General features: G+C 28.7%; 4 protein-coding genes across 6 annotated transcripts; 1 reads left to right on the forward strand and 3 right to left on the reverse strand.

The window, feature by feature from the left end:
- Positions 1-1,738: 1,738 nt before the first annotated feature.
- LOC124925173 (heavy metal-associated isoprenylated plant protein 39-like) lies at positions 1,739-2,424 on the reverse strand. The gene is made up of 3 exons (XM_047465143.1): positions 2,419-2,424; positions 2,196-2,277; positions 1,739-2,121 (listed from the first exon to the last, which is right to left on the reverse strand). Exons 1-3 carry the CDS (start codon positions 2,422-2,424, stop codon positions 1,739-1,741), a joined length of 471 nt encoding a protein of 156 aa, XP_047321099.1.
- Positions 2,425-6,913: 4,489 nt separating this feature from the next.
- LOC124927803 (protein REVEILLE 6-like) lies at positions 6,914-9,641 on the forward strand. 3 transcript variants are annotated; one of them, XM_047468278.1, is made up of 8 exons: positions 6,914-7,182; positions 7,352-7,409; positions 7,483-7,606; positions 7,702-7,878; positions 7,974-8,078; positions 8,721-8,830; positions 9,077-9,136; positions 9,219-9,641. In XM_047468278.1, exons 1-8 carry the CDS (start codon positions 6,968-6,970, stop codon positions 9,309-9,311), a joined length of 942 nt encoding a protein of 313 aa, XP_047324234.1. In that variant the 5' UTR covers positions 6,914-6,967; the 3' UTR covers positions 9,312-9,641. The 3 variants fall into 3 exon arrangements, with proteins under 3 accessions (XP_047324234.1, XP_047324235.1, XP_047324236.1); XM_047468279.1 differs by having other exon boundaries at positions 7,723-7,878; XM_047468280.1 differs by having other exon boundaries at positions 7,726-7,878.
- Positions 9,642-12,670: 3,029 nt separating this feature from the next.
- Positions 12,671-14,801, reverse strand: LOC124927802. Its single transcript, XM_047468277.1, has 7 exons — positions 14,724-14,801; positions 14,468-14,549; positions 14,327-14,398; positions 14,142-14,240; positions 13,948-14,069; positions 13,057-13,878; positions 12,671-12,951 (listed from the first exon to the last, which is right to left on the reverse strand). Exons 3-7 carry the CDS (start codon positions 14,380-14,382, stop codon positions 12,887-12,889), a joined length of 1,164 nt encoding a protein of 387 aa, XP_047324233.1. The 5' UTR covers positions 14,383-14,398; positions 14,468-14,549; positions 14,724-14,801; the 3' UTR covers positions 12,671-12,886.
- A 5,776-nt stretch (positions 14,802-20,577) lies between these two features.
- On the reverse strand, positions 20,578-22,548 carry LOC124925572 (beta-carotene hydroxylase 2, chloroplastic-like). Its single transcript, XM_047465609.1, has 7 exons — positions 22,040-22,548; positions 21,910-21,969; positions 21,746-21,817; positions 21,507-21,641; positions 21,178-21,303; positions 21,002-21,058; positions 20,578-20,803 (listed from the first exon to the last, which is right to left on the reverse strand). Exons 1-7 carry the CDS (start codon positions 22,478-22,480, stop codon positions 20,723-20,725), a joined length of 972 nt encoding a protein of 323 aa, XP_047321565.1. The 5' UTR covers positions 22,481-22,548; the 3' UTR covers positions 20,578-20,722.
- Positions 22,549-22,770: the final 222 nt, after the last annotated feature.

The following is a 22,770-nucleotide window of genomic DNA, read 5'->3' on the forward strand; positions in this document are numbered from 1 at the left end:
TATTTATATCCAACCTTAATTGAATGTTTTTTAGTTTGTATTGATCGGTATAACAATAAAATTAAATATTCACCAAAGTCATTTGAGACAAAAACTGTGTGAATTATTATTTGAGTGGTTGAAATATGACTACCCGTATATCCAATATTCCTATTTGATATTCCTATCAATTATAACAAAAGGATCATGAATAAAAAAAAATACATTTATTAGGTCGATCTGTCAAAATTGCAATCATGAAGAAAATAGCTTGAAGTATGTTTAAGAAAATAATGGTTATATAAAATAAAGGAAAGGTCTACACAATAATTTGAATGATGATCAAACATAAAAATTATACCCAAAAAAATAACATTATATCAATAAGTAAATTTAAAGATATTGTTTGGTCTAAATTTTTATAATTGATAATATATATTATAAGTTTGACCAAACAAGATGATATTATGAAAATAAAATTGAAGGTGATTCAAGTTGAAATTCAAGATCATTTTTATTTTTAAGTTAAGAAGTTAGAATTATTTTCCGGTTTCACATTTTTTTTTATTTATTTAAAGTATTTATAGTGCGATTCGAATCTGTAGAATAATGATACGTTTATTTGAGATAATTAGTGGATTATTTTAAAACTCTAGTAGTCAATTACCATTTTAGATTGGTTATAATAGTGTCATGACTGATCACTAGCTAGCTAGTTTAGTGCCAATTAATGTATATTATATATTATATAAGAACTACTTGCTTGCTGTTTTATTTAAATAAATTCCTTTTGAGAATCCCTATAAATAATAATTATTATTATAATAGTTACTACCCCCATCACATCACATGATCAATTTTGTTTACATTAACCCTAATTAACTTCATTAATAATATCTGATTAATGATCATATATATGTTAGTTTCCTTCAATTTATTCATCAGAGTTTTCTCAAAAGCATTTTGAATTTTTGATATGGTCGGTTTATTTGCATTCACATACTATTAAAACCTATTTGTTTTCACATTTAATGTAAAGTTGATGAATAATAATGCATGCCATGCAGTCATAATATATATGATATTAGGGTAATATTATGACTATCTAGCTAGTTATTAAACTTATATGATTCACCCTCTCTAGACAACAATAATATACAATATTTATATATTCCAACTCGATCTGATGATAAGAAAGTAAAGTGGATCCCAATTGCCATTAAAATTTAAAAATCTCTCTAAATTAAATTATATAATTAGTCAGACCTAACTTCTTCAAGAACTGATCATAAAGATTTGAATCTTTATATATGGTCAATGGTCATTGTCTCATTGATTTCACCTTTATTAATGCATATATAAAAGTCTCTTCTTAATATTTAACAAATCATATATTGTACTTCCCAAAGACATATATATATATATATATATATATATATATATATATATATATATATTATTTGAGTTCAGATCTGCATGCATTGTGTATATTGATTGATTGATCGATCGATCGGTGTGAATAGGCGATTGAAGTATCATGTGTTGTATATTTCAATTTAAAAACCATAATTTATTTTAAATATATATATATATATATCAAGAATTGAATCAAGTAATTAATTAATTACCTAACTATTAACTAATTAACCTGATATTTAAGGAAAAAGACAATCATTGATTTATTAACTCTCTACATTAGGCTAGCTAGCTAATTGATTCTTATTGATAGATGATGATTAATAAAAAGGAATCTAATTAATTAAGAAATAACACAAGAATTAGAGTACTCCTGATCTTCTTCCGATGATGATGGGTATCTGTAATTTTGATTCATATAATAATAGGGTTGATGATTGAAATTTGATGGAGGAGGAGGGTAATAATAATACTGAGGAAGAAGAAGAAGATCCTTGGGCTGCTGTTGTTGTTTATTGTTGTCGTCTTTCTTGGCTCCGCCGCCGCCGTCGTGTTTGTTCTTGTTCTTGTTCATGTCTAATTGATCATCCTGTTTGGCGGCCGGGGCAACTGTAAGAATATCCGTTGGACAGATCTTCCTCAGCTTCCCTACCACCTTCACTGGATCTAAATCCCCTGTTATCGTTAACTTCTTCTCCTTCATGTCCATCGTCACTGATTCCACTCCTGTATACATATATAAATATTTAATTATTAGAAACGCAACAATTAACATATATAAATTTCAAGAATAAACCCACCAGAGAGGCCAGAGGCAATGGTCATGACTTTTTGCTTGCCTTTCTCGTCACCTTCACGTAGCTCCAGTTTCAGTACTATTTTCTATCAACAAACAAACAATAAAATACCATAATAGAAAAAGTTCAGATCTTAATTTGGAATCTACAGATTAAATTATCAGAAAGAAAGAAATTAATTAGATTTATAAAGATGAGAAAGAAAGAGAGTGGAATGAAGTGTGACCTTCATATCTTCAATTGAATTTTTAGGATCTGATCATAGAGAGAGAGAAAGGAAGGAAGGAAGAAACACTCTCGTTTCTCTCTCTAGCTCTATATAGACGAACGACATGAAAGAGATGTTAACAAAAATAATTAATTACAATGCAAATCCTTAGTTGAATTCCATTTCAATGAGTTATAAAAGAGACAAGTTGTCGGAAATATTTTACACAAAATTCTGAGCAACTACACATATAGCTAAAATAGCAATAAACTCAATAAATCAATAAAGTATACAAATAAAAAATGCCTCTAAATTAAAGATGTAAGAAATTTTAATTCGAAAAATAAAAAACAATCTCAGATTCAATAACATCGTCTCTTTTTGTTGAAAAATAAAATAAAATAAACGGACACGGACTCGAAAGATAATCACCAACACAATAGAAGGGTATAAACAACACGACCCACCAAAGATTAAAATTATTATTCGAATTACAAATATTCGAGACGACAAATCTAAACCGGCTAATTAAAGTATCGTACTAAACAAAAACACAACACCAATTCAAATCTAAATCCTCTTTCATGTAATACATGGTAGAGTTATAAAAAGGTTGACTTGAACTTTTCAATGACTTTTAATAAATGCAAAATTCATAATTAATTAGACACTTTTAAATTAAAAATGATAAGATTGCAGGAAAGATCTAGGAAGTCAACGGCGAACTTCTATTAATGGTCTAGCTACTTAGCTGCAATATCATCTTTGCCACACTTTCTTATTTAATCTTTTTGCTGATAATATATATTTTAATTAGTATAAGACCCTAATTCTACAATTAATTAATTAGATAATACTGAAATAAATAACATTTTTTTTTATAGATGTGATCATGTGAAATATTATGTTATAATATATAAAATATTATTGTAGATCAATATCATCGGGAGGTGGACCAGCTTGGTGACCATGTTGTAATTTTTAAATTTATTGAGGTATAACATATCTTTGAATAATAATTAATATAATTTTTTGTTAAGGATAAAATTTATTTATTTAATTAAAAAAGTAGTAACTAAATTGTAAAACCAATTACAAAAATATTATAATTCAAATATATAACTCAAGACAACATTTATGGTAAGTAATATAAACATGGATTAATAAGATTGATTATTAAAAATTAGGTTAAAATGGTGGTTAATCTATGCTTTAACAAATAGCGACAATAACTCATCCCATATCATAAAACATTGTTGGACAAGAGCTTCCAAATTATATTAATATTATGATTTTTTTTTATTCATTTGATATTTTATTATTGAGAATATTATTTTATACATTATGATAATTGTATTTTTGATAAATATAACCAACATAAATTTATTTTTCTAGATTAGGAAATTCTAGCCAAACAAACATAAGCTTATTTAAGAAATGTATTTTAGGTATTTTAATCAGTAATTTATTGATAAGAGTAAAATGATTCCTTAGGAATTATTTGAGATTTGAATTCCTTGCCAAACAACATCTAAACGTGTTTTGTTAGTCAAACATGCCACGTAGAAGTGTATTATACTACTATTTACTAAATAATGAATCATTAGTGTTTTGTTTATAAAAGTCAAAAAGAGTCTTAATCCTAAATAGATATTATAAATTAATAAATGAGATATATGCAAAAATATGTATGATGAGTGGCATAAATTTTTCAATGGCTAATGATTGAATTTCAAATATGAACTAATAACAAAATAGATTATTTCATAATTAGAACGCATCAAATAATCGGAGTTAGAGTTTGAATAAATATTATAAAAAAAATTGAGATAAACTTAAAAAAATAATGAATAAATAATGAATAAAACGAGTGAATAAATGTAAAGTTTGTCATTTATAAAAATAGTAATGATAGAGAGCGAAAAAAAATGACAAAAAAGCCTAGGGAAATGATGTGTCATTTACTGAGTGATTTGAAAATCTGAAAATTTTCTCTCTTATTCAATTTTTAAACCACTCATCATTTCCTTAGACTTTTTTGTCATTTTTTTTCCGCTCTCTATCATTACTCTTTAATTAAAAGGTTGAAAATGTTATATTTCACTCACAATAAATAAATATACTATTAAATTTTGAATTATGATCTTAATATATATTAAGATTATATTTAACTAATTAAATTAGATCATTTTTATAAATTATATTACAAAATTATTATATTTCTTCAATTTTATTTAAACTATATAAATAAAATTTAATAATTTTGCTTTGGGGATCTTAACTTAATCATGTTTAAAGTTTTTGAGATGAGTTTAAAATGGTGATCAAATATGTTTAGTTTTTAATTATATATTTGCTTCTTTTTTTTCTTTTTTTTTGTGTTACGACAACTTAAAAAAATATACATGATTACTAATCTATATATATAATGATACTTAATTTTTAAATTGTTCGGATTGTGGGTCGAGAGATGTGGTTAATTTGGATGCTTGGGTCGGATTGTGGGTTGACCCGTTTTTAAATTTAAAATAGTTAAAAATAAAATTAAAAATGCTAGAAGTATGTTTCGAACTTGCAACCTAACAAAACAAGTACAACTCTTTAACCAACTAGGCTACAAAGACTTTATATTTTAAATTCAACACCTAATTTGATAAATGCGGGACGTTTTAATATTAATATAAGTTCAACTTTTTAACTAAATAATCTATATATATAATGATGCTTAATTTTTAAAGTGTCCGGATTGCTGGGTTGACCCGTTTTTAAATTTAAAACGGTTAAAAATAAAATTAAAAATACTAAAGGTATGTTTTGAACTTGCAACCTAACAGAACAAGTACAACTCTTTGACCAACTAAACTACTAAGACTTTATATTTTAAATTCAACACCAAATTTGATAAACGCGAGACGTTTTAATATTAATATAAGTTCAACTTTTTAACTAACTAATATATAATGATGTTGAGTAAATGAATAATTGGGTCGGATTGTGGGTTGAACCACCCATAAACTTAAAACGGTTAAAAATAAAATTAAAAATGTTATCCGCAATTTTTTTACGATTTTTTATATTATTACTCGTGCAAATGCACGAGCTAAATGCTAGTTGATAATAAATTAACTTCAACACACAAAAAAATTGATCATTTTTTTTATTTAATCATTTTAAGTTAGGTTGAAGTAATTATTATTATTATTATTAAAAACGGATATATGTAGGGACTTAGTTGATTGAAGTCTACACCGAAAAAATTAATAATTCACAGTAAAAATGTAAAATTATTTTCAAATTTGTTTTTTAAAAAAAAATCACTATTTAATTATCTAATTTTTATAAAGAGTAATGATAAAGAGCAGACAAAAAATGACAAAAAGTCTAGGAAAATGATTTGTCATTTTCTGAGTGGTTTGAAAATTGAATAAGAGAGAAAATTTTCAGATTTTGAAACTAGGAAATGAAACGTAATTTCCCTATACTTTCTTGTAATTTTTTTTTTTCGCTTTCTATCATTACTCTTAATAAGTGAGTTAATTAATTTGATTTTGATCCATTTCTCTCAAATAAGGTTGTATTATAATAGTTAAAGTAAAGGGTTTACAACAGTAACTTTTAATTAATTTCATTCTAATTAAAACTTAATAAATAAAGAAAAATGATAGAGAGCGCGACTTGGGACAGCGACTGGGAGCGCGATGCCTACGTGGTGTGCCTACGTGGGTTGACAGGTAAAATATTCTCTCTCCTTTTATTAATTATTTTCTCTCTCCTATTATTAATAATTAGTTACTGGAGAGAAAATAGTTAATCGTGAAAATAGAAATATTAGATAAACATTTATTTATAAGTAATAAAACTAAAAAAATATTAATAAGTCAATATAAAAAAATAATAATAAAAAAAAGAAAAAAGAGGGCCATAAAAAATATTTGATAAATAAAGGAATTGAAAAGTCATAAAAATAAAAGAGATAAATTCATAATTCAACTAATCATTGATATTAATTAGGGTTTAGGGTTTAGAATTTAGTATTTAGGTTTTAGAGTTTAGGATTTGGAGTTTAAGGTTTAAAGTTTAGGGTTTAGAATTTATTTAAACATATTATTAAAATATTTAATGTGAGAATTTGTTGTAAATTATTGATTTATTAACGAGAGATAGTAAATATCAAATAAATGAGTAAAATAATAATCGTGAGAATATGGATAAATGAGATAAATTAATTTGTAGAGATAGAGAGAAAAATTATTTAATAAAAGGAGAGAGAAATTAATTAATAAGTAGAGAGATAAAATAATTAATAAAAAGAGAATATTCTACCTATCAAGCCACGTAGCACACACCACGTAAGCATCGCGCTCCCAGTCGCTGTCTCAGAGTCGCGCTCTCTATCATTCCTCATAAATAAAATAGTAACTCTCCTATTACTACGTGGTGCAAGATGACTGGTCAAAAAGATCATATAAAATTCACCTTATTTGTTTATGCTTATCATCATCGTCGTCATCATTATCATTTTATCAAATCCCCTTCATTCACTGGTATACAGAGAGAGTAAACGCATATGGTTTCTGTGAATCCTAGTCCAGCTGACGGGCTCTACTTGGATCCGACCGGGATGCCCCTCCCAGGAATCGGTTCTTTCTCTTCAACCGTGCCGCCGACCACTTCTTCCCCCGATGACCCATCAAAAAAGATTCGAAAGCCATACACCATTACAAAGTCCAGGGAGAACTGGACTGAACCCGAGCACGACAAGTTTCTCGAAGCACTTCAACTGTCAGTCTCAAATTGCATTTTATACCATTATTCTTCAATCCATTGCTTTTGCACTCCATTTATTTAGTTTAGTACTAGTTCATTGAATTAGTATTTAGGGTTTCATCTTATGGTGTCTCAAATGCATAAACTGGGAAATAAGGGATTCCAATTCCATTGAAATATGCAGATTTGATCGTGACTGGAAAAAGATTGAGGCTTTTGTTGGGTCCAAATCTGTGATACAGGTACTTCTGTCTATAAGTAGATTTCAGATATAATGTATTGCTTAGTTTCCTTAACTGCTTAGAATTTCTTCAGATACGCAGCCATGCACAGAAGTACTTTCTAAAGGTTCAAAAGAGTGGGACTGCTGAACACTTACCTCCACCTCGTCCGAAAAGGAAAGCTTCTCATCCGTATCCTCAGAAAGCTTCGAAAAGCGGTATGTATGTATGAATGAATGTTTGTGCCTGCCTATTAAACGATCTAATTGGTGAAAATAATTAATTCAAATGTTTGTGATTTGACTATTGGAAGCTCCTTTGCTTTCACCTATGGAAGGATCATTACCTGCTCCTACTTCTGAACCTGGATTCAGGAAGGGGAGTGACTGTTCTTCTTCATTAACCAAGAATCCTGTTATGAGCACAACAGATGTAGCTTCTTGGACTGAGAATTCTCTGCAAACGACTAATTTATCTCATGCAACAAAAGGTCCCCATAATCTTTAGACTCAGCTTTTGCTTTTGTGCTATGCTGAATTGTTTAGCGTCATTATACTGATGAGATATGATGTGTGATGTTCACAGGGAAACTTTTGACAAATAACTGTTGCAGTAGTACAGAGAGCACTCCAAGAACACGACCAACATTGGAAATGACAGATCAAGGAAACCATGGGTCTTCACTTAGAGGTAAAAATATTTTTTTATAAATTTATATGCATTTTTCACTATCAAGCAGACTCAGCTGTATAAACATTCTAGAGTTATTGACATCAATCTTATCATGTGGTTTTGTTTTCATTACATTGTCTTGAAAATGATCATCTGTTTTATTTTGGTGCTGTTCAGAGTGCATAGTGGCCGAATTAAAGTTCAAATTTATATGCATATGGTTCATAATGTTGGTGGATAGTCTTTTAGCACTTTTTATTTTTGTATTTAGACCTCTTCAACCACCCCCTTATAAGTATCTTGGACAGTCGCCATAATTAGACCATATTTATAGATAAGCCTTCCTCCAATATCTTGGACAGTCGCCTTTATCTTAACCCACATCAGCTGTTCCTTTTGACATATCACCATCGACTCTAGGTGATTTAAGTTTCTTCATTTATTTCATGGATGAAGTCATGTTTCTACCCTAAATTTTGAGAGTTGTGTTTACTGAACTCATGACTACACAAGTCATGACTTGTTTGTACATCCATCCTAGTTTGTATTTCTACTATATCCGATGTGACTATGGTTTCAATGAAATTCTCATTTTTTTTCAAAATTAATTAATATTGTGTCAGTATTGTTGCTTCATTATCCTTCTTATATGTGTTACAGTTCTACCCGACTTTGCGCAAGTATACAGATTCATTGGAAGTGTGTTCGACCCTGATGCTACTGGTCATTTGCAAAAACTAAAGAAGATGGATCCCATTGATGTTGAAACGGTATGCATTCTGAACCATACATATATATAGTAGTTCCTCCTTGAATTATTAAAGCCCTAGCTAGAAACAAGACTTATGTCATTCATTAATAGAGAGTAGAGACACATGTCTTATTAATCTGTATGGCATTGTTTTTTATTATTCCAAAAAAAAAAAAGAATAAAAAAGTGGTTGTATTTTGATTGCTTGAACGTCTGGAAAAAATGAGTGATAGAATTTCGCGTGGATTTTCCTTTTGGTCTCCAGGTTTTATTGTTGATGCGGAATTTGTCAATTAACTTAACCAGCCCTTCTTTTGAGGAACATGTAAGTGCCTTTCTTTCACCTCTCCTCCTAGACTCTTTTATTTATTTGGTGTGTCCATATGTAAATTTTCTGTTTGCTGCAGAGAAAGTTACTTTCAAGCTATGAAATTGAGAACGAAGAAAAGGATGATTGTATTGCCCGCAAGAAACCACCAACCGAGTTAATAACATCATGATAAACACGAGAATAGTATTGGTATGGACAAAAACCGATACTTGTGACCTGTCTTTTACTTATTAAGCATGTTTGAAAACTAATCTAGCATCTTTCCAGGAATAAGGCATGACCTACAAACATAATTTATGTATATGCATGCCACTGGAACTGCTTGCGACGATTTGTTGATTGGTCTGGAATTAACCGAACCATGTGGTGGGGATGTGTGTCGGTTTGTTTGTTTTACATGTTTGCAGTGTGCATAGTATGAGAATTAAAGAACACAAAGGAGAGTATAGCAGAAGAGTGTAGAAATGTATTTTAAAATTTTGTTGCTCTTATTTGTTTTCAACGTCTCGTTTCTTTTGGAGGGGACAGAGTTATATAATAATGTTCCCTTTTGTACATGGAAATGCTGACTCTGTATTTTACCCAAATATTACCCATTTTTAAACACTTTTGCAAGACATTTGTTTGGACTAGAAAAATATCAACAAATTTGTATATATTTATATGTATGTATAATTAAGTTATTATTGGCCATGAATTGAAATGTGGAGGTACAACAGGATGTATATATATTTAAATTTATATTATTATGATGATTTAAAAAAAGTTTTCTCCTATTTTTAGTGTTTCTCTGTTTTTTTAGGATTGAAAGATAGGTTAATTTGGATATATATATATTAAGAGTATATAGATAATTGTGTCAACCTCAATTTTTGAAGTTTGAAATTTAATTAAATATTAAGTTTTTTTGGTTTACAATGGCAGTGAATGAGTTTTTTTTAATGTGAATGTAGTGGTTTTTGTTTATTATTATTATTATTATTATTATATATATATATATATTATTTTTTATAAATTTTGTTATTTTAAATATTAGAGAGAATTTTTTTTTAATGTGAATTTAGTGGTTTTATTTTTGAATTAATAGTTATATAAATTATCAATTTATACATAAAATTATAAATATAAATTAACATATACACAATTTTAAACTATTATAATTTTTTTTTATAAAAAATAGTGGTGGTTAAATATTTGAATAACAATGTTGGTTTGTGAAAGTGAGTAAAAATGATGAGATGAATGGTGTAAAATGCTCACGAGATAAGAGATCGATTAAGATTGGTGGTGTCACAGCTATGAATACTGAGATATCTAATCTCATTCACTCTCTTAACTTTCGTAATGAGATAAGAGGTCGATTGAGATTGATGATTTGTTTAAAAAGGATAAGAGGTCGGTAAGATTAAAATGGTGGTTTGTTTGTTGAGGGATAAAATATCGATAACAAAGAATCGTAATGTAATGAGATTAGAGGTCAATTGAGATTGATGGTTAAAAATATATGTGAATGAGATGTTGATTGACCGTAGTGTGAAAATATGTGTCACAAGATTATAGGTCAATTGTGATTGGTGGTTGGTTTTCGAGGGATCAGAGGTGTTTGAATGTGTGAGGTCACAAGATTAAGAGATCAATTGAGAATTTGGTAGTTAGTTTGACGAGAGATAAGAGATGGGTGAAAGTGTGTAAGGTCACGAGATTAGTCATTAGAGTTGTCCATTGGGAAACAAAGATTATTGGTGGTTAAATGTGTGAATGAGATGGTTGGTGATCGCATAAAATTGATGTCATGAGATTAGATGTCAATTAGATTGATGGTTGATTTGGTGAAGTGAAGATAAAGAGGTCACGTTAATGATATAGATAGTTGAGGTACATAATATTCGAAGTGAGGTCACAAGAGTAATGAAATGTTCATTGAAGAAAATAAAAATATTGATGGTTAAATATAATTATGAGATTGTTAGTTGACTGAAAAAGTGAGGGTAAAAATGTTTGTGATATGATGAGATGATTAGTTTGACAAAAATGAAGGTAAAAGATGTTAATATGGTTAGGTGTAGAAGTGAGATAAGGAGATTAGTAATATAAGAGGTCTATTAGGAAAAATAAAATATTGTTGGTTGACCGATATGAGGGTAAGAGATGGGTGAGTTAATATAAAAGTTAAATGAATGTCACTTTATCAATTTTGTTATCTTATCTTTTTTTTTTGATAAATTACGAAAATAATCATTCATAAATGAGAGAAGAAAGACGACCACTAAGTTGTTCCACCATTGAGGTTCCTCATGTTTAGATCATAAATGTTGACTACGAAGAAAATGAAAGCGATGACAAAAATATGAGTATCGTCTATTTCAACTTTGTATATACTGTATTTTATATTCAATTTGTCAGATATTTTAATTTTTTTAAAGGAAAAATATTTTAAAGTTACAATTTGTTTCATTTTAACTTTGTATACATTTACAAATCACTTTCTTTCAACCCATTCACGTTCACTTTTGATCAAACAAGCCTAAGATGAATATATTTTCTAGCATTCTATTCTCTTTTGCTTTTTCACTGGTTAATTTTATTTGGGGGCATTCTGTCATTGATGGGATTTCATAACATTGATGTGGATTTTCTAAAAAAAAAATTAATAATAATAATAAGTACTTGATTTTCCAAACATTTGTTTTGTTATTATCCCTTTAATCCTTTTATTTATTTAATTTGAATGTAGTTTTTTTACATGGACAAATCTATTTTGAAGTATTACCTCTTTATTTCTAGATACTTTTATTTACTCTCTTCTAAAGGTTTATTTTTTTGCCTCGTTTTACAAGATTCGGATAGAAATAAGATTTAAGAAAATTGACAAAAAAATGTACTTTATTAGTACTTCAATCGTTCTTTGTCTCGTAATACGAGATTCGGGAGATATATGAAAATTGAAGTATTGAATTTTTTTAGAAAGAAGTAAAAAATTAGACGTTTACAACTTCTCTAGTTGTATTAATTTTTTTTAAAAAAAATACCACTTACTTGTTAAAGAAATGATTAATTTTTAATTTAGCTAAATTTTTTTTCAGGAAAAATTTAGCTAATTAATTAGGGAGAAAAATACTTCAGTATTATATGTTTTAAGAAATAAATACTATGAAACGTATATATGTTTATCTCTAATCAATTTTTTTTTTGTTACCAACCATGATTTGTGTAAAATATTTTTGGATTCCACAATAAATAATCATTTGATATTTTTTATTTATTTTCTTCTTGTGTGTTGTTATATTTTCTCTAACCTCATCATTATTTTCTATTATTAAAAGTTATGCCTTAAATAAAAATTAAAATATTTTATGTATTTAGGGAAATAAAAGCAAAGTTTTGAAAAGGTTGCAGGAGAAAATATTATAAAATTTAAAATAGATTAGCAATTATATTTTGAGTGAAGTTTGTGTTGTCTATCCATGTATGAATGGTTCTGGTGAAAGTGTCTATTTATGAATTTTAATTAAACAAAAAGAGAGAAATTAGTATATGATCAAAGAGGGATATTAGATGAGAGAATCTGCAAGAAATGCAGATATAGAGGGCAAACACTGCACAATAATACTTTCTTCATACTGTACTTGTAGCTAGCACTAATACTAACAAATCCTACTTTATATACCTTTCTTTATTCTTCACATTGAATCTCCTTCTTCCAAAAAAAAACATTAATGATGCTTCCTTCTTGCCTTCATCTTACTATTTCCTTGCATGTGCATATCCAACGAAAGCTCGACTCTGCCTATCAAAACCAGCCCCCATATCTGATTGTATGTATCCATACAGAAGAAATCCAAATCCAAATTCATAATCAAAACCCCAGCAGTAAAAAACAATGACATGTAATGAAAAGGGCAGAGTGCTTTTACCCGTGTTCAAGCTCCAACGATTGGGATTGTCTGAGGGATATATTTGGTGGTGGTAAGGATAATTGGGATTAGTCAAATGATCCACACCATATGGAAGAGGTGTTGTTTGCAATGATTCTTGATTAAACCGCCCAGCTAGAAGATCCTGCTTTCTTGTGTGGTAGTAATTTGAATTCCCACTGACCATCAAGCTACTATTACCTTGAGAATTCATCCTATGCTGTTGATGATGCAGGCTATAATGATGATGATGATGATCATGAAAGTTTTCTTGATCAATCTTGCCAAAAGGATTTAATAGATCTTGAACAGAGATCAAACTATCTTCATCAGGCAAACTGTATTCTAATATGGGTTCAACATTACTCAGCTTTAGTTTCGGATGCATACGAGTTTTGTGAGGGATGGAGGATCCTCCTGCAGGTTGAAGGAGCAAGAGATCATTAGTTGTAATCAGATCCTCATCATCAGGCAGACAGATCTCGGTTGTTTTTGATTTATTCAATGTTTGATCATCTTTGGTTTCGTGACTTATCAAAGACTCTTGTTTCACACGAAGAATCGACATTATCTCATCCCAGTCTTCATCATCTTCATCATGTCTAGACTGATTTTCCTTTCTCTGATGCTCCTGCTCTTCAACTATCTCGTAGAAAATAATGGAGTTACTATCGCAGTCGCTGTATGTCCCCGAGGATGCTTCTTGGGATGAATGATCAGCCTTCGTTCTTGAGTGTGGAGGACGATAAGGATTCACACTCTTCTTAAGCTGACAGCAATCATTTGCCATAGAAATCACCTCATCTTTGGATGTTTCATTCTCTACAACAAAATATTGATTCAGACATTCAGTAAATGAGATTATAAAACTTGAATTGATATTGCTTTCACCTTTGGATCTAGAAGATCTTCTTCTAGAGAAATTCTCGAATGGACTCGACAATAAACCATGTTTACTTTCATCACCATTGAGCAGATCTTGCATGCAACTTGAGTCAATGATGCCAAGCTCCCTGTTTAAACAAAGAGAAATATCATATTCAAATCATTGGAAAAAGCATTTTGACATATAGGAGACACCTTACTTTAAGTTCGAAGACACGAATCCATCGGGAAAGTTTCTACAGTGTTTAAGCTTTCCAAGTGATAACAAATCATGCCTTGAATATGCATATTTCGCATTTCTGAGATAGATAATAAATATTTCAAAACAACGATGAATTATAAGATAGATGATTCAACTAATTATTACTATCTCTACTCTCTCTACCTTAGAATTGGTTGGTGAATCTCATTAGATGACGATGAACTTTCACAGATCTCCATTAATATTTTCAAGAATCTGTAATCGTCGAAATGTTAAAACTATACGCATGAAGTTTGATCAAAGACATAAAAGAGATATATATACCTGTTAGAATTCCGAATCTACGTACAAGCATGCTCGGATCATCAGTTTCTACTCCTCTCCTTCAGAAGTACGGTTCCAAACCCTAGAATAATCGGAAATCATCAAGTGTAGTATAAGACATTGGATTCCTAATGCATACATGATGATAATGACAAGAGATTAGATCACATTTGATATATTTTGTGGAATTGAAAAGAGTGAAATGGAGATTTAGAAGGTTTATAGAACATGAAATTGGAAAAAGCAAGTTTTTTACAGAGCTCTGAAGAAGACTGTACAGAGAAGAACGGTTTGGGAAGGAAAGGAGGGAAACTCTGTAGAAAGAGAAACTCTCTCTCTCTACATACATTACTGACACAGATCGGTCCCACACTGTTTAACTGTTAGGCAATAAAATTGTGCATTTCCCAAATTACCCCTGAGTTAGTTATAAAATGCCGCTTCGCTCCACAATTTGTTTATGAAAATTAATTTAAATGAGGATAAGATGTTATTTATAGAAAATTAATTTATAAACAATGAATAAATAACTTCTTGAAAATTAAACTATATCAAAACCTATATATTAAATTTCATGCACTTGCATCAAGAGGAGAGGTTGAATAATTTTAAAAAATAATCAAATAAATTTTAAAATTCTAAGAAATATTCGGAACGACAATAAAAAATTATCAAAAAGATTAGTAAACAATATCGTGAAATGTCATTGTAAGTGAGAACTGACAATCTTTATATATAAGAGGTAGAGCTGAACCGAGAAGATTGAGCCTCTCCGGACTTCATTGTTGGCAAGGGCGAATTCAGGATTTTTTTTTTCACTGGGCTGAAAATATTATTATATTTATGATGCTTAATTTTTAAAGTGTCCGAATTGCCGGGTCGAGAGTTGTGATTAATTTGGATACTTGGGTCGGATTGTGGGTTGACCCGCCCATAAACTTAAAACGGTTAAAAATAAAATAAAAAATGCTAGAGGTATGTTTCGAACTTACAACCTAACAAAACAAGTACAATCCTTTAACGAACTAGGTTACTAAGATTTTATATTTTAAATTCAACACCAAATTTGATGAACGCGGGACGTTTTAACGTTAATATAAGTTCAACTTTTTAACTTAATATATATATATATAATGATGCTGAGTAATGGATACTTAGGTCGGATTGTGAGTTGACCCACCCATAAACTTAAAACAGTTAAAAATAAAATTAAAAATGTTATCCGTAATTTTTCTTCACGGTTTTTTATATTATTACTCGTGCAAATGCACGGGCTAAATGCTAGTTACACTAATACGGGTAATAAATAAAAACATTAATCAAATCGTTCCATGAATATCCTTACTAAAATAAAATAAATATATAAAATTTAATTAAAGATAAGAATATTCCATTTAAAAAAGAAATTTATAAATTTAAAATTATATAGTTGAAGAAAAATTAAGTTTAAAAATGTAAAAAGTTAAATTAATTAAGTTTTAAATATAAAAAAACTAACTATATATAAAAAAAACTATATATATAAATAAAAAAAATATAAAAATATAATAAGTGAAGCTAATTATATGAGAATATAAAAAAAAGTAAATAAAATATAAAAATAATAATAAAATTACAAAATCATCGTGATAAAAATATATTATTAAGTGAATAGACATTTAGATAAAAAAAAATTATAGATCATTAATGCATATAAATTATATTAGAAGAGTATAATTATAAATTATATTAACTTTTAAAATATAATAAAAAAAATTAAAATTATTATACAAAACCAGGGAAGAGGCCAGGGTTTGAACACCTGACCTCCTCATTATTGTTTAATTCCAATACCAACTGGACCACATAACATTTATTATTTATATACATATAAAACTTTATTATTTTAAAATTCTACCCTGGGCTAGAGCCCACCACAGCCCGCCACGTGGCTCCGCCGTTGATTGTTGGACTGTGTTAAGTATGGGTCTGCCCTAGTACATGAGTTCGATGTAGTTAAAAACTCGTATAAGTTATAAGATGATATCTAGTAGCGGCCATAATGATTGGGGTGCATAGTCTAAGCGGAAAACAAAATTATTCTTATATTTTAGTTTAGTGGTTAATTTTTAAGAAAGGTAACATGATTTAGGGACATAGGAATAAAACCTTGTTAGTATTATTTTATTTTTTTCTGATTTTGATTCCTAAGTATGGAAAGGGGTGACACTAATGATCAACAAAAAAAACTCATCAAAGAATACAAAACAAATATCTAGGTGATACATAAGAAGTAAGAAATATGTTACTTCCAAGTTAAAGAAGGGCACAATTAAAATTTAACTAAAAATAAAAAACAGTTTATGAAAATAATTAATACATAAATGTATTCCAAACTTGCATTATTAGAAGGTTTATTCACTTTTAGTTAACTAATAAAGATGACTAAATGATGAAAGGATAAGGTTAGGATTTCATCGCATGTGTAGATTATTATTAGTGAAGCAAGAAAAAGATAAGGATTCTAATAACTGCAATAAAGGACTCCTAATTTTGACAAAATTTCCTATTAAGACAATAAAAGCTCAACAGCTTTTATTTTACCACTTTTTCTATTCTTACACCACCTTCTTTAATAAAGAGGATAAAGACTTTGCAACCTCTTTTCCTTTTGTTTCATTAACAAGTTGATTAGGAAGACAGTGATATCCCAATTGATTTTCTGAATATTTCCAAAAGTTATTATTAATAAACAAAATAATATGGGTTTCAACAAAACTTTTTAACACATAAAGTGTGTTCAATTTGATGTGTTTCTAATAATGATTGATTTTTACGTTTCCATTTGACTAGGTTTTTAGATAAATGTATAGTTACTCAAAGCTTAACAAACTTGCAATTATTGTGAATATCAATCCTTTAATTTAATGTGGAACTTAAGCTATTGCATAATTTGTGTTTTAACTGGATAATTTATATGGAAGAATATAAGAACTTATGTTTATAAGTTAATGATTCCTATCTTCACACTACACTTTTAACATTTTTTAGAATAATTTGTCAGCATTCTTATTATTGGAAATTCACATTAAACTCTCATATCATTATTGATGACTATACATAATAAATTGCAATTCAGGTTAATTAATTAGGAATACATATAACATTTTTGAAGACACATATTATAATATATATAATTGTGCATCCAATCCAAGTTATCCAACTCCATGAATTGTCACGTCCTATCCATTTTTTTGCCTTTTAGTAATTGTGAAGTAAGAATATATTAATTGGAGACCTGTAAGTTGGGCTGGGCATGATGTTCATGGCTATTGGGCCTAGTTTGAGTGACAATAGAGAACCAATAAATTTAAGTAGACCTATTAATTGGTTGTTCAAGCCCATTGACTAATTTTGAGTGAATAAATTTAAGTATATATAATTTTTTTGGAACATTTTGTTGAAAAATTCAGTAATCGCGATAAAAAATTATATTATTTATTAGAAAGTCTCGTCGAAAAAAACGATGGAAGTTGTCGAAAAACTCATTATATTTTTAAGGACATTCACACTAGTTAACTATCTTTTTTTTTATTTCTCTATAAAATATTAGAAAAAACATTTATCTAAATAAAATCTATGTTAGTTCGATTTTCACTCTAAGTTTCTAATTTAAAGTATAATAGTGACAATTAATTATTTTGTTAGTCTATTGGAAAAAATAAATTTTAGCTACATAAAATAAATTTTGTTTGTAAATAAATATAGATAGTATTTTTTTTAATAATACATTTTAAAGGGAAAAAAAACACTCTTCCTCTAAATTTGTATTCTATTAAATATAATATTTTCATGCATCGGTGAATTATTTGAAATTTATATTTCGGCTAAAGCATTGATGTAAGGAATTGTGTAATATTGGTCCAGATATGTTGTAAGTGAAAATGATACTAATTGTCTTGTAGAGTCTAAATTAGGATAAATTAATAATCATTTCCAATTTGATAGTTAAACATATAGAGTGTACAACTCTTATTTCCATAGATAGTGCCAAAACGTTCACATTTAAATATTTTTCCTTTTATTTTTTTATTTTAAGTATAATTGATCTAGATGTTAAAAGTAAAGTGACTTGTACGCACAAAACAAGCATTAGAATTTAGAAAGTGCCTTATCCAATTCATCTATCAAACTTGAATAAAATACCCAAAATCATATAATAATAATAATAATAATAATAATAATAATAATAATAATAATAATAATAATAATAATAATAATAATAATAATAATAATGAAAAGAGTATGTTAATGGGTTTGAATTTTTGACCATTTATACCGAAATAAAAATGTAACAAGGACTTATTTGATGTTAGTTTTTTTTATTTATTAAAAACTCTTTTATTATATTTTTTATTTTTAATTATTCAATTATTTAATTTATTTTATTCTTATAAAATTTAAATACTACTAAAATATTATAGTAATTTTAATTAAGAGCTTAAGCAACCTACATTTTCATTAAATAATACTAATAAAAAAATTCAAATAATCAAACAAGCTCCAATAAAGCTAATGCGTTAAATTATTGTTGCCAAATGAGAGAATGGCAATTGGTTACACGTAATATCTTCTGACTTAATTAATTATATATTGTTCAATTATTTATTTTCTTTTTCTTTTTGATGCCGTCAATCGTCCTTGGTTGAGACATCTGTTCAATTAAAAGAAAAAAAAAATATTAGTGGAGTGAATTATTATTTATTTTGATGATCGAAGAAACAACTTTGACGAGATAAAATTACGTGTCCAATCCAATCATCTTCCATATTTTATGGATATATATCCCTACCACCACTCTACATTAAAAAAAATAATGTCATTTCATTTAAAAAAAATGTTTAAATGAAGAAAATAATCTAAACAAACTTAATCTTGTTTTAAATACATGTAGATAAAAAAAACAGCATTTAAAATAAGTCAAAATAAACGAGAAAGTAATCTGACTCCTTTCTTTTTCAAAAATTGCTTTTCAATTTTTATCATTTTCCCTTTTATATTATTAATAAGAAATTTTGAAACTAAATCTATTTTAAGTAAAAAATGTCTTACTTTATGTTTATGATTTATTTTATTAATTATTATTATTATAGAAAAGATCAACTTAATTTGTATGAATATGACATTAGCTGTTTTGTATTTTTTTTTTAAATAAATATTTCACATCTTATTTTTTTTTTATATGTTTATCAAGTAAGATCATATAAAAAAAATTAATAAATTTATCAAATAGACTAATTTTGTATTCTCTTTCAAACTTGATATAGTTTTGGACGAAATTGTCCTATAGTAAAATAAATATAACAAAATTTAGTAGGTTAATTTCAAAATGTTTTTATGAGAGAGAGAAAATCTCAATTTAAATAAATAATAATGTTACGTTTTAAATTTAATAGATAACTGGATTATTCTAATTTAACTTAAGTTAAAACAATCACTTAATCATAAAATAAAAAATAAAACCCTTCAAAAATATAAGAGATAATATAATTGTATTTAATAAATAAATACAAAAATAATCTCAATAAATAAATAAAGAAAATTCTTAAACGGAAATAATAATAACTGTATTCAATAAATAAATACTAAGATGGTCAAATTATTGCTCCAAAAAGCATTCAATTGAGCTAGACAAAACCATGTTTGTACTATGATTATTTTATTGAAAGAGGATGGAACCATGAATTCATTGAGCTAAGAGATACAAAATTTATCAAATTTGTTACTGTTAAACAAGGTACTCAAATTATTTAATATTGTTACCTTAAAACATATTAGTTAATGTTGTCCTCCTTAAACAAGGTATTCATTTTATACTTTTTTTTTATTGAACTACTACTTTCATAACTCTATCTAAGTTCCATAGTTATAAGAGGTTAAGAAAAAAATTAAAATATATATATTTTTTAATACATTTAAGTAAAAAAAAGGTCTATTTCTAAAATCAATTTATGTGTCAAATTCAATCCTTGCTAAAAACGCTCATCTTTAATTCCACTAAAATGTCACATAATTATTAAAAAAGAAAATTGTTATTTTTCAAGTAAAAGAAAATTTAAAGGAAACAAAAATCCAAACTCCCTAAAATGGAAGGGAGAAATGTCATTAACTTGAAACAACTACTTTTTTTTTTTGTTGCTATCTAATATTACAAAAAAAAAAAGAAGAAAAAAAAACTATGAGAGAATTATTATTATTATAGATCTCTTATTATGATTAGGGTGTCTTTTTGGCTAATTTGATCCTCCTATTGATCTCCTTTTCCAGCTCATCTAATCCCCCCACCTCCTCTAGTTCCTGCACCACCAACCACCATATAAAAACCCATCAATCCTCCCAAATATATAAATATAAATTATTTAAATAAGAAGAAACAGATCAATAAGATAATAAATAATAGCCAAGCAAAATTTCTCAGATATCTATCTTCTTCTTCTTTTTTTTCTTTTTCTTTTTAAATAAAGAGAGAGAGACAAGAGAGAGACCACACAGTACCTTAGGACCCAAGAACAACCCATATGGGACACCATCAAATTTCTCCGAGTGGTGAAGCTACACAAACAATCAAATTAATATATATTACAAAAATCAAATATCACAATCAATGAAGATCACAACCCATCATTTATATTTTCTTATTTAATTAATTATATCATTAAAAATTGAATTACCTGATGGGCAGCAGCCACTTTTCTTAAGTAAGGCACGTTGGCAATAGGACCCACTGCGAATCTCTTGTGAACCAGGCCATCGTGGACAAACATGTAGGCCATCCCAAACACAGTTATTCCTAGTCCCTGAGACCCCAATACCAAATACCAAATAATAATCATTAACCCATTTCTAATCAATTAAACAAACAATCTTAATGTCCATAATTTTCATCAATTAAACAACCCTTCTTTGACTGGACTTGATTGAGTAACCCACCTAACCTTAATTAATAATAGTGACTAATTTTGTGTTAAGGAGTGTAGTAGGAGAGAAATAAGATAGTTACAGCGCCAAAAGAGAAGCAAGGAATGAGGCCTTTGTTGAAGAAACCATAGTAAAGTAGAGCAATGGCAGGGACAGCATTGATAATGGCGAATACATCATTCAGCTCAAAAGCACCTTCTCTGGGTCTGTGATGAGACTGCAAAAATGTATCAGACAATCAATGAACAATTAAGACATGTTCATCACAAGGGATTCTGGATTTGGAAGAACAAAAACCAAATGAGGACCGACCGACCGTACCTCGTGCATGTTCCACAAGGAAGCATGCCATAGAGCTTTATGTGCCCATCGAGCCCAGAATTCCATGCCTACCTGCATTGGATTCTCAAAATTTCAACTCCAATTTCACCATTCCAAGCCAAAATTGGAGCAATTTCAAAGACAAAGGGATTAATACAACTTACAGCTGCACCAACAGATAGAGCAAATGTACCAAACATCTCCGAATATGGAATCTCTCCTCCCTAATTGAATGTCAAACAAGAGATAGAGTGACTGACTGAGTAAAATTAATTAGGGGATGAATTAAATTACCTCCATTTGCCAGTGAAACCGGTAATAAACAGCCATGACCGCCATAGAAGTAATTCCAAAGGTGGACATAACCGCCGCAACAAGATACGTAAACCGCTCCGATTGTTTCCTAGCGAGTTTCTCTTCAAGCCGTGCAGACGAGATCTGTCTCTCCACTTCATCCACCTTATCCTCTTCTCCTTCATCTTCACCTCCTCCTTCCTTGTTTGGATCTTTAATTGTATAATCCGATTTCGCGTTCCCCGCCACAAACGATACCATAGTCGAATTCTTCCTCCGCACTGAATAAGGAACCACTAAATCGAATTGACGACGAATTGGAGAACTAAGAAGAATGGAAGTAGAAGCAGGGTTTAGAATCAGCTTCGGTTCCGAACCGAAAAACGCGTTTTGCGTGAGCCGGAAAACATGTAAACTGGCGATGGAAAACCCGACCGCCATGATTTCCAAGCTTCGTTGATTTCCAGTCGGAATTCGCTCTGTAGTGAGAGAAAGAGAGGTTTTGGAATTTGGAATGAAATGGTTGAAGGGGATTTTATCGAAGGGGAAGAGAAAGGGGTATTTTGGGTATTAGCAAGGAAGAAAGGCAAATGGTTACTTGCATGTAGACCACATGGTTGCAACACCTACACATGTATATTACTATTCCCCACAAGTACTTTGACTAGATTTACGTAATCTGCCATTTTGTCAATTCTTCTTTTTCTTTTTGTTTCTATCTTTTTTAGTTC

This window comes from Impatiens glandulifera, chromosome 2, assembly GCF_907164915.1.
Source record: "Impatiens glandulifera chromosome 2, dImpGla2.1, whole genome shotgun sequence".
In the NCBI taxonomy this organism is placed as follows: Eukaryota; Viridiplantae; Streptophyta; class Magnoliopsida; order Ericales; family Balsaminaceae; genus Impatiens; species Impatiens glandulifera.